Source organism: Gavia stellata, chromosome 2, assembly GCF_030936135.1.
Source record: "Gavia stellata isolate bGavSte3 chromosome 2, bGavSte3.hap2, whole genome shotgun sequence".
Taxonomy (NCBI): Eukaryota; Metazoa; Chordata; class Aves; order Gaviiformes; family Gaviidae; genus Gavia; species Gavia stellata.
This window is the reverse complement of record NC_082595.1, coordinates 58,271,465-58,285,746: the sequence shown is the minus strand read 5'-3', so window position 1 is coordinate 58,285,746 and position 14,282 is coordinate 58,271,465. Positions and strand designations below refer to the sequence as shown.

General features: G+C 37.6%; 1 protein-coding gene across 1 annotated transcript in view; it reads left to right on the top strand.

Annotated features, from left to right (window-relative positions):
- The window catches only part of RFX6 (regulatory factor X6), a 38,569-nt gene that overhangs the window by 4,976 nt on the left and 19,311 nt on the right, over positions 1–14,282 (top strand). The window contains exons 5-6 of the mRNA XM_059835639.1: positions 6,976–7,053; positions 11,302–11,329. Coding sequence (XP_059691622.1) covers positions 6,976–7,053; positions 11,302–11,329 — 106 coding nt within the window. The remainder of the gene's footprint in view (positions 1–6,975; positions 7,054–11,301; positions 11,330–14,282) is intronic.

The window sequence follows — 14,282 nt, the reverse complement described above, 5'->3', positions numbered from 1 at the left end:
GGAAATGAAAAACTGTGTGGTGTACTGATGTAAGGAATGTAGAGAAGTCAAAATAATGCTCTAGGATATTGCTAGTGTCAAGCTATGAGTTAGGTAATTCTAGGAAACTTCTATCCCTGTTTGGGGAGTCACCAATACAACAGTTCTCTGTATTGCCTAAAACCAAGACTGGCTCTGAGCTTTTCTGAGTGTTGTGCTTTAAACTGTTATTTCAGTGTTTATCAATATCCAGTTTAAAAAAATATTTAAACCTAAATAGTGTTATGCCCATGCCATTCAACATAAAATAGGACTAGTTAAATAATTTTGTTCTTTTGAAGTAACTCTCAAAAAAATTAATGGTTTTCAGTCCCAGATCAAATTTGGACCAGATCCTTATCTGTATATTTCTATTGATTTCAAAATAGGTTTTCCTAAAAATAAGACATTGCTACAAGGAACAAATTAGGATAGATATTGTGTCCAGCTTTCTGTGTATACACAGAAATTAAACTTTTATTATTAATGCTTATATTTTAGGAGATGCATGCCTTTAAATAGGTGAGTAGCCCTAGGATTTTTCTCATGCTTAAAATTACAAACGTGTTTGTGTACTTACTGAGTAAGATTCATGAAACTATCCTTGACTTATAGAAGAAAGCACAAAGAGTTGATGGTTTGCTGAAACAAGACTAAACCCCAGAAAATTAGCAAAGAAACATTTTGCTAATGAATAAGATAGAAAACCAGAATACTGGTAGTAATAGAAGAAACTCAAACATTCCGTTTGTTTAAGAAAACTCTTGCTTTTGAATGTCTTAGCCTTGAAAGACAAAGTTACTCTTGTACTTCAGTAATTTATAAGCAAAACTCAAAATGAAAGGAGACTGAAAAGGAAAAAACCTACAAGACTGGGCTTTTCCTAAGTGCTTTGCAATATACTAGGAATGTCTGGAAGATGCATTGTTTACTTTTATAATTTTGGGGTGTTGTTTCATGTTGTTATTCTTGGTCTTCTTCCTGCCTTAGAAATATAAGAAATAGCCAATTGATTCCACCTTAGTTTTGCTGAAGAATGCGTAGGAGATGTCATTTTTGAATTTTAGGTTTTGTTGCAGTATAAACGAAGGTGGGGAAGTGTTTAAATTCCAAATTTTTACAAAGATATTCCATTTCTTGAGTATGTCTCAAGTATTTATTTTAAATAATCACTAATAAAAATAAAATCCAAAGGAAATAAAGGCTGCATAGAATCTTTTTCCTTTTTAAACAGAGGACAGTTCTTGCATAGTTTCTGTCACAGTCTTACAAATTTGTAATCCATTGATTTTTTTCAGGAGAGAGTACACAATCTGCATTGTATAGAGGAAAACCGAAACTGAAGTTAATTTCTCTTTTTGTAGATGACCTATAGACACTCAGTTGAGGGTTTTTGAGGAGAGTTACTATTAGAAAGCTTATTTATAGGGAAAAAGAGGGATTTAAATTATTGTCTGCTGTGGTGACTTTCAGCTATGGTTACAGGCATAAGCTGATGTAGACTTAGTCAGCTTTGCAGATGAACATTTGCTGCTGGTGTTGTGTTTAAGATTTTAGGAGATCTGGCATTCACAATCTGTGCAGGAATATTTGACAGCCTACTAATTCATCAATGCCTTGGCTAGGTCTTAGTCAGGTTCATAACCCAACATATTTGGAGAACCACTTTCAAGTTATAATGAATGAGATAATACAAGGGGAAAAGTCTTCCAAATGTTCATTGTATTTTTGTTCTGACATATCTAATGAATTGATAAACAAGATCCAATCAGGATCCAAACTTCCAAAACGTATGATGTGTCTGCATAATTTAAAGCACAGTAAGTCAACATCTATTAAGGAAAGGAGTATTTTTCAAATCTAGTTTTTGACATGGGAATCTAGCTACAAAATTAATTATGTTGGGATATGTGTCACTATATTCCCCTTTTCTCTAAGACATTTAACTGTATTAGCACAGAAATACCTCATGCCCAACATTTCTTCAGCAGATCCCATATCCCTAATGACCTTGGTCGTATTATGTACCACATTTTCATATGGTTTAACTGTTCTTGAAAAATTTCCTCAAAGGGATGAGGCAGCAGCAGGTTCTGTTTGAACATCTGGCATTTGTTTCTCCTTTTTTTTTCACTGAAGTTTTCCTCAGAGAATTTTCCTCTGCAATTCTCATTTCCACTAAGATATATTTACATTATTTTTGCTGTGCAAAAAAGGACCTCACAGAAGGCACAAGTGACAATATCTCCAGTTCAGAGACTGAATATAGCAGCAACTAGTCATAGAGAAGTGACAGTATAAATGATCTCTGATTATCTATTTATCCATCTCTGATATTGTGGACCATATTCCCCTCAGAACCACAGACTCACTGAGGAGAAAATTCATTTCTGCTTTCACCAGGTAGTCACACAAATATAATTTACAGAAGTATTTCCATTAAACTAACAAGCAAATTAAGGGACTCTTCGTCAGTTTCGGTAAATGACTAGTTACCCTGTGCTTTTATGTCAGCATGGACTCTAAATGTTGTAAGTTGTTTCTATGTGGAACAAAGCTGAGTTACTGGGACTGGTAAGAGTCACTTCTTACTAGCAATTAAATCCCATTTTTTTTAAGCATGGTAGCACAGTGACATTGTTTTATTTCTTTTGTTGCTATCATTATTCCGATATAATGTCAGTAGGAGCAATAATAGTACTAACTATTCCTGACAGTGGTGTTTCATATGGCAGTATTGCCTAGGAGCTCTGATCATTGTCTAGGGCTCTACTGAGCCAGATGCTGAAAAAGAATGAAAGGAAAAAGACAATTCCTCTCCAGTGGAATCATTGTTCTTATATTGCAAAGAAAAGGTAAATCCCCAGGAATAAAGTGCCTTACTGGACACTGCGTGCATACACAGTAATGTATCGATAGAGCCTCACTGTGGTCAGAAGAAAGCAAAGAAAATCGGTCCCTTTTCCATCATCTTCAAGGTGACAGAAATTGTTTTTCTCCCACACCAAAACAAGGCCCAGCTCTTTCTAGCATTCTCATGAGCATGAATTGGTTTTGAGAAAGAACTCCTGCTCTAAGGGGTGGGATACAGGTGCTGTGGTGTGAGGTGTGAGATACACAAATGTGTGAGGTGTGAGATACACAAATGTTAGTTCCTCCTCTGATTCCAAGAGCATTTGTCATCTCCAGTTCTGGGCAACGGAGAGACTTAAAAATGGGTCTAATAAATCCTAGAACTTCGAGTCAGAGTCTCTCTCTCTGTGTTGACATCCAAAAATCCATTTGTACAAAAGCGTCAATACTAACAAACTATTTTAAACATTTGGCCAAGAACATACAACACATTGGACACACTTTTGTTAACAAAGTTCATTCATCTCTCATGCCCATGCTAGTCACTCCAGATTGCTGAATGTAGGGAAAGTTTTCTATATTCCTGCTGAGTGGAAGAAGACCCAGCACAATAAATACTGCAAACTGCTCTCTTAGCAGTTTAGTATTTCATAAGCAACAGTTGTCTGTGCAGCAGGTTCTGAATCCACCTTTTTGCATAGGTAATGTTGAACATACTGTGGTCACTGCTAGAATTCATTTATGGTACGAGAATTACCTGCAGCAGCTAGTCGGGAAAACGTACATACTGCTCAGCCCATACACACAGGAGACTGTTTGAGCTCAAGTTACAATTTAATTTCTTTGTAGACTTTGATCAATGATGAATCTTAGCTTTTATCCATCATGTCTGAAAACTATTATCTTATTTATTAGGAGTGATTTAGTGGGTTAATAAAACTGATATGACAGCTGGCCCCGTGATAACAAGTTATTGCACGTCCCTGAACAGCTTAAGCCTATCACTTCCTTATCAGCTATCATTTGTGTCAGTGTATGCTAAAATCAGGGCTACTAGTTGCGTAGGAACATATGTTACAACAAACCACTGAAATTAAAAGAGGAAAGCAGTTCAGCTTCTTTTTTAAAAGGTTTGTTACAAAAATTGAGAATAAGATCCTTATGATGACTGGTTTAATTTTATTAATTGTACAATAGAAATATAAATAGTAAAATACATATATACCGTACATACACATAGAAATATGCATATAAAGAGACAGAAAGAAGGCACTTGAAGTTGTATGTTAAAGATGTTATCAGTATGTCTGGGATGGGTATACTACTCTCAACAGGGAGCCCAAAATAAGCTATTCAGCTAATGACTTTGGTTTGTAAAAGAATAAAAATCTTCATACCTTATTACCCTATAAAGTATGCCAGACAGAGCTTGAAAAGTACAAGTTATAATTTTTTTAATTGCTTCTGTGTCATGACTGGAAAGCTGTATTTTTTAGTACTAAAAATTCAACTACACAAATCACTGAAGGAAATCAGAATGATAACTGCTATGCTTTTAAGACACACTGAATAGGTACTGAAAATATCTATACTCTACAGGACAAAATGTCACAGTGGTAAATTCTGGTATCTTGGGGTGTTCCAGAGCAGGCACAAGTATATTGCCTACCACTGGATAGTTAAGAATCCAAATCATACAACAGTTCCTGTTTCTAGCCCAAATATGCTAATATTGAATTAGATGTTGAATAATCTAGATATTGAATCCTAAGTTTGTAAAGAAGTTCCTTGTCTTTGGCCTACTCCAACTTTAGCAGGAGGGAATTCAAAATTTGTGGTGAAAGTGTGAAGTTTTATTTTTAGAATTTAAAAAATGGCATGTGATAGAAACTGGGAGATTTAGGGTGTTGGAATGAGATGTAGGCAACTGCTGGCTTACGTGGCCAATGACAAATGTGCAGATAATACTGTTAAAGGGCAGTCACAGCTCTATTTTGTTTTTCATCCTGTTCAATGCACAACCTTTGCAGTACCAGGACTAAGTAAATGCTGCTATTTCAAAGAATCTATACATGTATATTTTCAATACCTATTGTGTCACATCTAAAATTACTTCATTTTCATGAAAGATGTTCATGCCTTTAGCATTTGTGTCAGAAGTCTGTCAAATATTAGGAATTTCCAGATTCAGGTCTTTGGCCCAAGTCTATCTGTTTAATACTCCTAAACCAAAAGTAGTGGTTGAAAACCTTGAGGATGTTAACTTACAACACAGGTGACTCAGTACTGTATGTAAACCAGAGGACAACAGTCTAGCATTATGACATTTAATGAAAGGTCCCATTGGCATTCTAAACCACCTTGAGGTGTCACTTTGCTTTGATTGTCTAACTCTGACTTTAATGAATAAAAGGGAACTGTTATGAGCAGATGGTCCTACGTCTGAGCTTCTGGGTATTAACAGGTATTTAAAAACGGTCAGTTCACCACATCACCATCCCTCAGAAAAATACACTTACAGGGCAAGAAAACTAACAGTAAAGAAATAGGTGAGAAACTTTTGGCCTTCCTTATGGCTCACCAGGTACCACTGCAATCTAGTGGTGTTATGTAGATTCATCAATTTCAGACAAAGAGTAAAAGCTCTGATGTTTAACAGCAGCCACTTTCTGTCACATTTCTCGGCTGTAAAATCCTGAATGCACACAACAGACTGTTCAGGAACAGAATGAGAATATTTCAGCTGAGATTTTCAAAGCTACCTAGGCTAAGCAAGTATATCATCCTGATGAGCATTTTCTTAAATATAATTTGTATCTAATGCCTTTAGTCAGCTTTGTAAATATACTGCATTTGAGGGTTTTGTTCTTATCTGTGACTGTCCCATACAAGAACAAACAGTAAGATTGTGATTTTTTTAATGGGCATCACCAGAAACAGCAGAGATGAGCTGAAAACTTTTGTTTATGTGTTCCATGAACTATTTGCTGGGGACTTTGTGTCTTAAGAGTGCATTTCTTCCGGCTTTTGAGAAGTTCCAGTGAAATTAGTGCAGTGTGTTGCAAAGTGTTACCTCTGTGTTAGGCTTGGTTTACATGCAATGTACTTGAACTACAAGTGTTACTTCGAAGCAGTTCAGTTAAACCAGCTGACCTTGAGTTTTCAAGCTAACTTCAGTAAAAAACAAATTATATTGAGTATACTGTCCATAACAGACAGATTTGGTTTAACACAATCAGTTCTAAAATCTAGTGAGCGGAATTTATAAGACAGGGCCTATCACCTTTGATAGATGAACTCAAACAAACTTTGCTATGACCAGTAAAGAAATAGCTGCCCCCAGCTTGCTCTCCTGCCCTTCTTCTGAAGGTCTCTTCTTTTGTAGCAAAATCAGTGGAAAGCAGTAAGTATCTACTACTCTTAGCACCAACCCACCTTCTTTAGTGTCTTTGGTTAAGGTGTTGGGCTGAGCACTGCAGAGGCTGAGCAATAGACACTTTTTCTTCTTCCAGCTCTGTTTGGGAGCAGTAATCTCCAGGAGAGCAGCAAGGAAGACAAATGTGTATGAGACCTGCTTAAGCAGCTAAATAATTCAGCAGAGTCAGTCAGCCTACAACCTGAGAGAAGAATGAATGAATGACATGTTAGCATTTTCAGTCATAGGAGGCTGAACACTAATTTGTAGGCTACACTGGCATGTTATTTTCAACTGAAGAGTGCTCTGTGGGACTGTCTAAGTATAACAGTGGTAAGCCTGATAAAATAAACCTGGCAGATCAAACCCAGCATCCTTTCAACAAACAAAGTAAAATGAAAGAGAATGCACATTACGACAAAGAAATGTAACCTGTTTCTAGGAGATATGCTGTTCCAGCTACATTCTTGTAAGAGAGAAAGTGTTTTAAATTTAAAGAAGATCCTAGCCTTGAATTTTGGATCAAACCATGACAATACTGTTTTCTATGAGACCAGATTTTGTTCCATGTCTGTGAAAGGAATTGGTAGACACTGTTAAGAAAAATTTTCAGAAAGCATTGAAAATTGATTTGACAGTTTGCTTTACTCGACACGTCACTCATAAATACTCCTCTTTTCTTTCCACAGGTATCACTATTATGGAATTGGCATTAAAGAAAGCAGTGCATACTACCACTCCGTGTATTCTGGAAAAGGCTTAACCAGGTACAATAACATAACTTCTGAGACTTAGTCAGTGAAGGTCTAACTTTAACATTCTGTTAGGAAGCTATTTGTAAGATGCTAATTTTCGTTGATACCAGAACTAGTATTGCTGCATGTCTCAATGTCTGGCATTCCTAGATTTAAGTAACAGTTTGTTCCCTAAAGACATTAATTTTGTTTTAAGAGGTTGATCTAAATCTTTTACTAGTGTCTTCTGTATGGCCCCACCACAGTCAGTGTAGAGCTGCATCAACTTACACCAGCAGAGGATGTGTTCAAGGTTGTGTATGGCAGCAAAACACCATTTCCAGAACACTTGTCTCATTTTGTTTGCTTGTGTGTCACCCTCTGACTTCTTTCCCCAGGACAGCTTCCCATTATGAAACGTCTGGAGAATGGTGTGAAGCTGGCACCTGTGGGCAGGAGGAGGGGTCAGTGTAGATTAATATTTACAAGTCCTTTGACTGGCTAATATCAGTTTAAACCTAACCCAGGAAGCTCTAATTATATTTATTTAAGGGACAGCTAGTAGGATCAATACGTTACGATAGCTGCCTGTTCGTTTGCCAAAGATTAATAGTTCGTAAAACAAATGTCTCTGTTCACATATGGCTTGAATGATGGCTTTCATTGTCTACAGCAGTATATCTGTATAAGTGGGGACTCTGAGAAAGGAAATGAATAAATGAGTTTATAATCACACATAGAAAATCTAAATGCTGGAAGATTTAGATTATATTCAAGGAGCCTTTTTCCAAAGAATAGGGCAAGTGTAAAAATTGAGGGTAATGTTGCCAATGATGCTTAAAAGGAGGGAACCCTCCACTGCGGGACTTAAGGTATAATAGACTGGAATGTGCCATTTCCCTATCAAGTATTTATCCAGAGCTGCGGAGGTGTGGCTGGTACACAGCAACATGAGGTTCTTTCATAATACAGAATTATATTCAACAAATTGCTCATTTAATTGGCTAAAAGACAGTTATTTTCACTTAAGGGAATATAATCACTCTTAGTCCTCAGCTTTATGTCAGCCAGCACCCTTTTCATGCAAAGCTTTGTCCTTGCAGTCTAGCAGCAATGAATGCAAAGAAAGTGGAGGTTCTGCAAAATACCCCACGGCTGGATTTCCAACTGTATATGCTCACATAAAGACGGCATAGATACTCTAAGATTTTCAGGAGTGCTCACTAGATTCACTAGTTAGGAAGCTTTTCTTTGTGTTAGGACTTGTGCTCTTATGTAGGAGTTGTTGAATTTTCAGGCTACAAGTCAAATTGCCTCCCTACCTGATTTAGAACAGAAGCTCAAATGATGACTTTGCACAGTCTGGGCCATCATTGTGGTTGGATTTGTCTGTGTTAAGGGAATGACACAGTAGCCTGGGGTTAAGAACAAGCTTCTAGGTAAGGAAAGAGTTAGGCAGTATAGGGATTCAAAATTGAGAGTCAATGTCCCAGTTGCTGGCTGCTGAATATAATGATCCATCTTAAAATCTGTCCTTTGTCTGATGTCTGTTCTATAAAAATGTCAGCTATAAAAATGGTTCCTGGATCAAGCTTGGGGCAGAAATAGGCAGGGAAAATATATGGATTGATAGTGGTATCAGATCATAGTATCATAGAATAGCAGGTTGGAAAGGACCTCAAGGAGCATCTGGTCCAACCTTTCTTGGCAAAAGCACGGTCTAGACAAGATGGCCCAGCACCCTGTCCAGCTGAATCTTAAAAGTGTCCAATGTTGCAGAATCCACCACTTCTCTGGGAAGATTATTCCAATGGCCGATTGTTGCCACTGTGAAAAATTTTCCTCTTGTGTCCAATCGGAATCTCCCCAGGAGTAACTTGCACCCATTACCCCTCATCTTTTCCATGTAACTCCTTGTAAAAAGGGAGTCTCCATCTTCTTTATAGCCACCCTTTAAACGCTGGGACATGGTGATAAGGTCTCCCCTAAGCCGTCTTTTCTAAAGGCTGAACAAACCCAGTTCTCTCAGCCTTTCCTCATATGGCAGGCTTCCCAGTCCTTTTATCATCTTTGTGGCTCTTCTCTGGACCCTCTCCAGCCTGTCCACATCTTTTTTGCATAGCAGGGACCAAAACTAAACACAGTATTCCAGGCGTGGCCTGACAAGCACTGCGTAGAGTGTGATAATGACTCCTTTATCTCTGCTGGTGATGCCCTTATTGATGTAACCCAGCATCCTGCAAGCTTTCTGTGCCGCAGCAGCACACCGTTCACTCATATTGAGCTTGTTGTCCACCAGGACCCCCAGGTCCCCTTCCAGAGAGCTGCTCCACAGCCAGGTAGATCCCAGCCTGTGCTGCACTCCTGGATGATGTTTTCCCAGGTGCAAGACCTTACATTTTGCCTTGTTGAACTTCATAAGGTTCTTGTTAGCCCACTCTTCCAGCCTATCCAGGTCTTTCTGCAAGGTGGCTCTCTCTTCTGAAGTGTCCACTTCCCCACTCAGTTTGGTACCATTGGCAAACCTCATCAGGGTACACTTGATCCCATCATCCAGATCACTTATGAAGAGACTAAACAGCGTTGGACCCAATACCGATCCCCGAGGGACACCAGTTGTGACAGGTTGCCAGTTTGAAAAGGAGCTATTTACCACCACCCTCTGGGTGCAGTCTGTCAGCCAGTTCCCCACCCACTGCACAGACCACCTGTCTAGACCATACCGCATCAGTTTCTCTAGGAGGAGGCTGTAGGAAACTGTGTTGAAAGCCTTGGAGAAATCCAGGTAGACAATGTCACACTATGCCCATGCACAAATACAGGCATGTGGAGGCCTTCACTACAAGGCTTGCACGTTAGATGGGCAGCTGGTCAAAAGGTTAGAAGGGGCAATGGGCCTCAGTTTAGTAGCCTAAATATAGGCCTCTACTGCCATTTCAAATTTAATTGGCATTCAAGTATTAGTATTTGGGTAATTGAGCTGAGTACAATAGTCCTTAAATGCAGGGTTGTAGATGCCTGAATCCTTAAATTCCAGTGTAAAATTGACCTCCCAGTTCCTTTAAATATCAAGCCTTGCACTGTGAAAGGAATACATCTAACACGAAAAATCATTAGTATCCACAGCACTGTGTGAAGGGTAGCTTTAGCCAGTGATTAAAGCTCTGGAGGAGCAATGCTAGCAGATGCTGCCTTGTGTTTCTGCTGTACGTCCTGTGTGCATTTTGTTGCACATGTGGAAGTCCGCAGTCCATAACAAATACATCCAGCTATGAAGCTAATTAGCTCCACGTTGTAATCAGTTGAGCGGCGCCTTCTTTCATACTTATCTATCAACAGCAAAGGGAGCTCTGTAGGTAACATATGGTGGATCATCACATGATGGGAACTGTCAGGCGCCTCTGCCTGGCCTGGGCAGGAGGAATTCCGCAACCACTCAGCCTCTGGTTTTCCTTCCTGCCAGCAGAGCATCCCAACAGCATGAAATCACAATATAGCCACTAATAATTACAAGACTTCGTGTTGCCCACAGTATCTTATCAGTTGTCAGCTAGCAGAACAGGAAATAACAATAATCAAACAACATTTATCATTATACTGATCCATTAGAATCTCTATCATTACACATTCTCTGGATTAGTAGTTCTAATTTAAAATGTGTACTTTCTAATTTCTGCACTGAAGGCTTACTTGATAGTCCAATGACTTCATTGGGAATCTCTCACTTGGACTCTTAAAGGACATTCACTATATTGGAACACATTTTTTGACAGTTAATGAATCTTTGATCTCAGAAATGCATTTCTCCTGCGTCAAAATAATACTGTGGTGAAAAAGAATGGAAAATCATTGTGATTTCTTAATTTTCCTGAGAAATGTAAATTCTAGATATGTTTTTTCCACTCTGAATTTACTCAGTTGTATCAAAAATGTTATGTATTTCCTGATAAAGACCTTATGGACTTGCACGTATGCTGCCCTTCTGATATTTGTGAAGTTGCAAAGATCCAAAGAAAAAACTGAAACTGGGTTTTATAGTTTACTGTTTGGTCAATGATCTGAATCTTCATGTTTTAGAAGACATCAGTAGGTTTTCTGATATCCTCAGGCACTTGCAAACCAATGGAAGAAGTTAAGAAAATAGCATGATTTTTATTATAATTACATTTGGAGAAATGTGGTAATTTTTCTAATTGATCTATTTTATATGCATATATATATATACAAACTCTAAAAATGTTCTGCTTATGAAAAAATAATCAAATGTATTTATTTTCAAAGGTTCTCTGGAAGCAAGTTAAAGAATGAGGTAAGTGCTCTAGTCTGTTTCCTTTCACTTCTGCTATAATCCAAATATTATGTGACCTGTGGTTTTCTTCACATTCATTTATTTGAAAATTACAACAATATTTTTCATTAAAGGTTAGGCTGCATAACTTTTTTTCATGAAGCTGAGTATTTGCTCGTCTAAATATTCAAAGGAAAATAAAATTGGAAGGCACTTTCTGGGGTTCCTGTTTCAATCCATTTCCCCATAACCACAGAGGTTCATAATAGACCCTCTTAAGCAAAAGATCAAGGTCTAGCTTTATTTTTTGCATCCATTACTTTTGCAGGAGGGCTTTTGCAGAATGTAATTTGTCTGATTGGAAGTCAAAAGGCGCCTTTTTTATTAAACTGAATTTTGTACCTCCTGGTTAGGATTGCGTTTCTCTATTTTTTGTTCTTTGTGACATTTTCCTGTGATATGTCTTTTCTCTGCTTTTGCTTGCTAGATGGAACAAGCAGAAGTTTTTAGTCACCTCTGATCAGTCTTATAGCCTTTCACTGTACCTGTTCTGATTTGAATATCTTTATAGAAAAAAAAATCATAAAGTCTTTTAAATGGCACCTCTCCAATTTCTATTGGAAATATCCCTTCTGATGAACCCTAGAAATGTGTTTAGGTTTTGGCTGGGTTTTTTTTTCCACAAGTAGCTTACATTTTCACTGCTGTATACTATGATATAGTCACTGTGATTCTGGTCATATTGATACTAGAAAATTATGGATTATTGTACATTAAGGGTTAAGGATTGCTTCCAGGATTGTTCTTTGACACTGAGTTCAACTGGCATGGAATAGCCTGCATCCATATTATTAAACTCCTAATACTACAAAACAACATAGGCACATCTCAGCCACACTGTCATGGCAAAAAGTCCCTAGCATGCAGTAACTGTTGAAGCATGACTAGGAATTGTTTGGGAGACTGCTGATTGGCATGGGCTGAAAGAATGCCCGGGACCATTCTGAATAATACTATGCCAGTATTGCCTGGGAATGTTTCCTGACACCATTTAATTTACCAGACTAAATATACCCTCTGTAATCAACTGATACACAGCAAGTCTTTCTCCTTTTTCATTTCCAGATAAGCAACGCCTAGCTGATAGCAGAAATTCTTATTGGTCCCTGAGAGTGTAGCTTTGCTCTATTGATTTTCATCCCCTTTATTGCCATTATCTCAAAGCCATCCAGATCTTTCTACATGACCTCTTGGTCTTCATCTTTATTGGTTATTTCATTAGCTCATGTCAGCCAATTCAATCTATGAAATGTTCAATGAGATCAGCCCCAAGTCTGATCTCTGAGAATCTTCACTTCAATCCCTTTTCAACCCAGTAGTTTCCCTGTCAACACAACTTGTTAGCATTTCAGGTGGTCAGTTTCTTAAACATTTTACCTTCTTGTACTAATCCCCATTCTCACCAGCATAATTAATAATTTCCCATGGTGACACCATGTTAAGTATTTTAGTGAGAGTCAGCTAGATTAGATCTGCTGCATTTTCCCCGTTGAGATAATCAGCTATCTTATAAAAAAAAAAGATAGTGCTATGCCATGGGATATCGCCAACATATTCAAGGATTCATAAGCACTGCTACAGCATTCATTCTTTCAGAGTTTTGGGATGGAAAATTTCTGGTTCCCTTGGTGTACATGAATGCACGTTTTCTTCCATCTCTGATATGGCATTCCCAGTCTGTTTGCGAATTGACAGTCCCATAAACCCGTCTTGTTTCTGCCCCGAAGTTCAAACCCTTGGTCTTCCCAGAAAAGGAATCACAGAGAAGTTTGTGGGAATAAATGAGAAAGGGCATATCTATATGAGTTTTTGATTGTCTAGCTCTGTGTTGTCTGAAATTATTCAGGCAGGTCTTAAAAGGAAAAAAAAGGCTTTCATGGTCAAAACTGAATTTTAACAATCTCCACTTACTGAAAATTTGGCAACATACTTTCCATTACAGTGAACAGTTGATATATCCTTATTCATTTGTGTGAAAGTACATGCAATTAGGTATTCCAGAAAGATTTACAATGATTGCATAAGGTGTAATTCTCAGTAGGAACATAAAGACATTGAAAAGATGTTAAAGCACTGATTGTCTAAATAGACTGAGTAAATGGCATTTGAATGAACACTTATTGAGTGCCAGGGACACTGTTTACTTCTGGTATGTTTTATCACATTTTCTAGTATTCTCTCTGTAGGGGGAGATATCAGCAAATTCTTTTATCTAAACCAGTTAGTGCACCATTAGAGTCTGCATGGTTAATTAGGCAGATAATATTACTGTTATTATCTTAATGTTAAATGGCCATTAGAAACAGATGGCATTAAATTGAAAGGGCAAGTGGCAGTGGGTTAAAATATTAAGCCTAGAACTGAGACACAGTCATATAAGTCCATTAGCAAGGTAAAAAACATTGCAGATTATCTTCTCTTAAACCTTCTACCACCATCACTGCCTTCTTTTAAATGAACTAATCCCTTTTAATCAGAGCTTTTAATATATTTCATGGGTAATTGCATAATAAAATCATTGAGATTACTCCTGTTACTAAAAAAACCAAACGTCCTGATACTGATAGGCATTTATAAAACTGCAAAAGTATTGACACAAAGAAGTACTAATGTTTCTAAATTTCTATCATTTCTTTGACTTAGAGCTCTATATGTATTTTAACAGTAGATAGCGCAGGCAAAGTATGTTTACATAGTGTATGCTTTTATTCCTTGCTGTCTGTTTTGGTAGACATATCACCCTATAAAAATAGGGATACATATATATGGTGAATAAGTCAGTTACAGGTATAGTTTTCTGAATTCAGTATTTGAGAGAATTTCACTTGAAACCAGCCTCCGATTGGTAAGTCAACATTTATAGGAAAATATTCCCTTTTGCACACTTTTACACTATATGTTACACTATATAGCT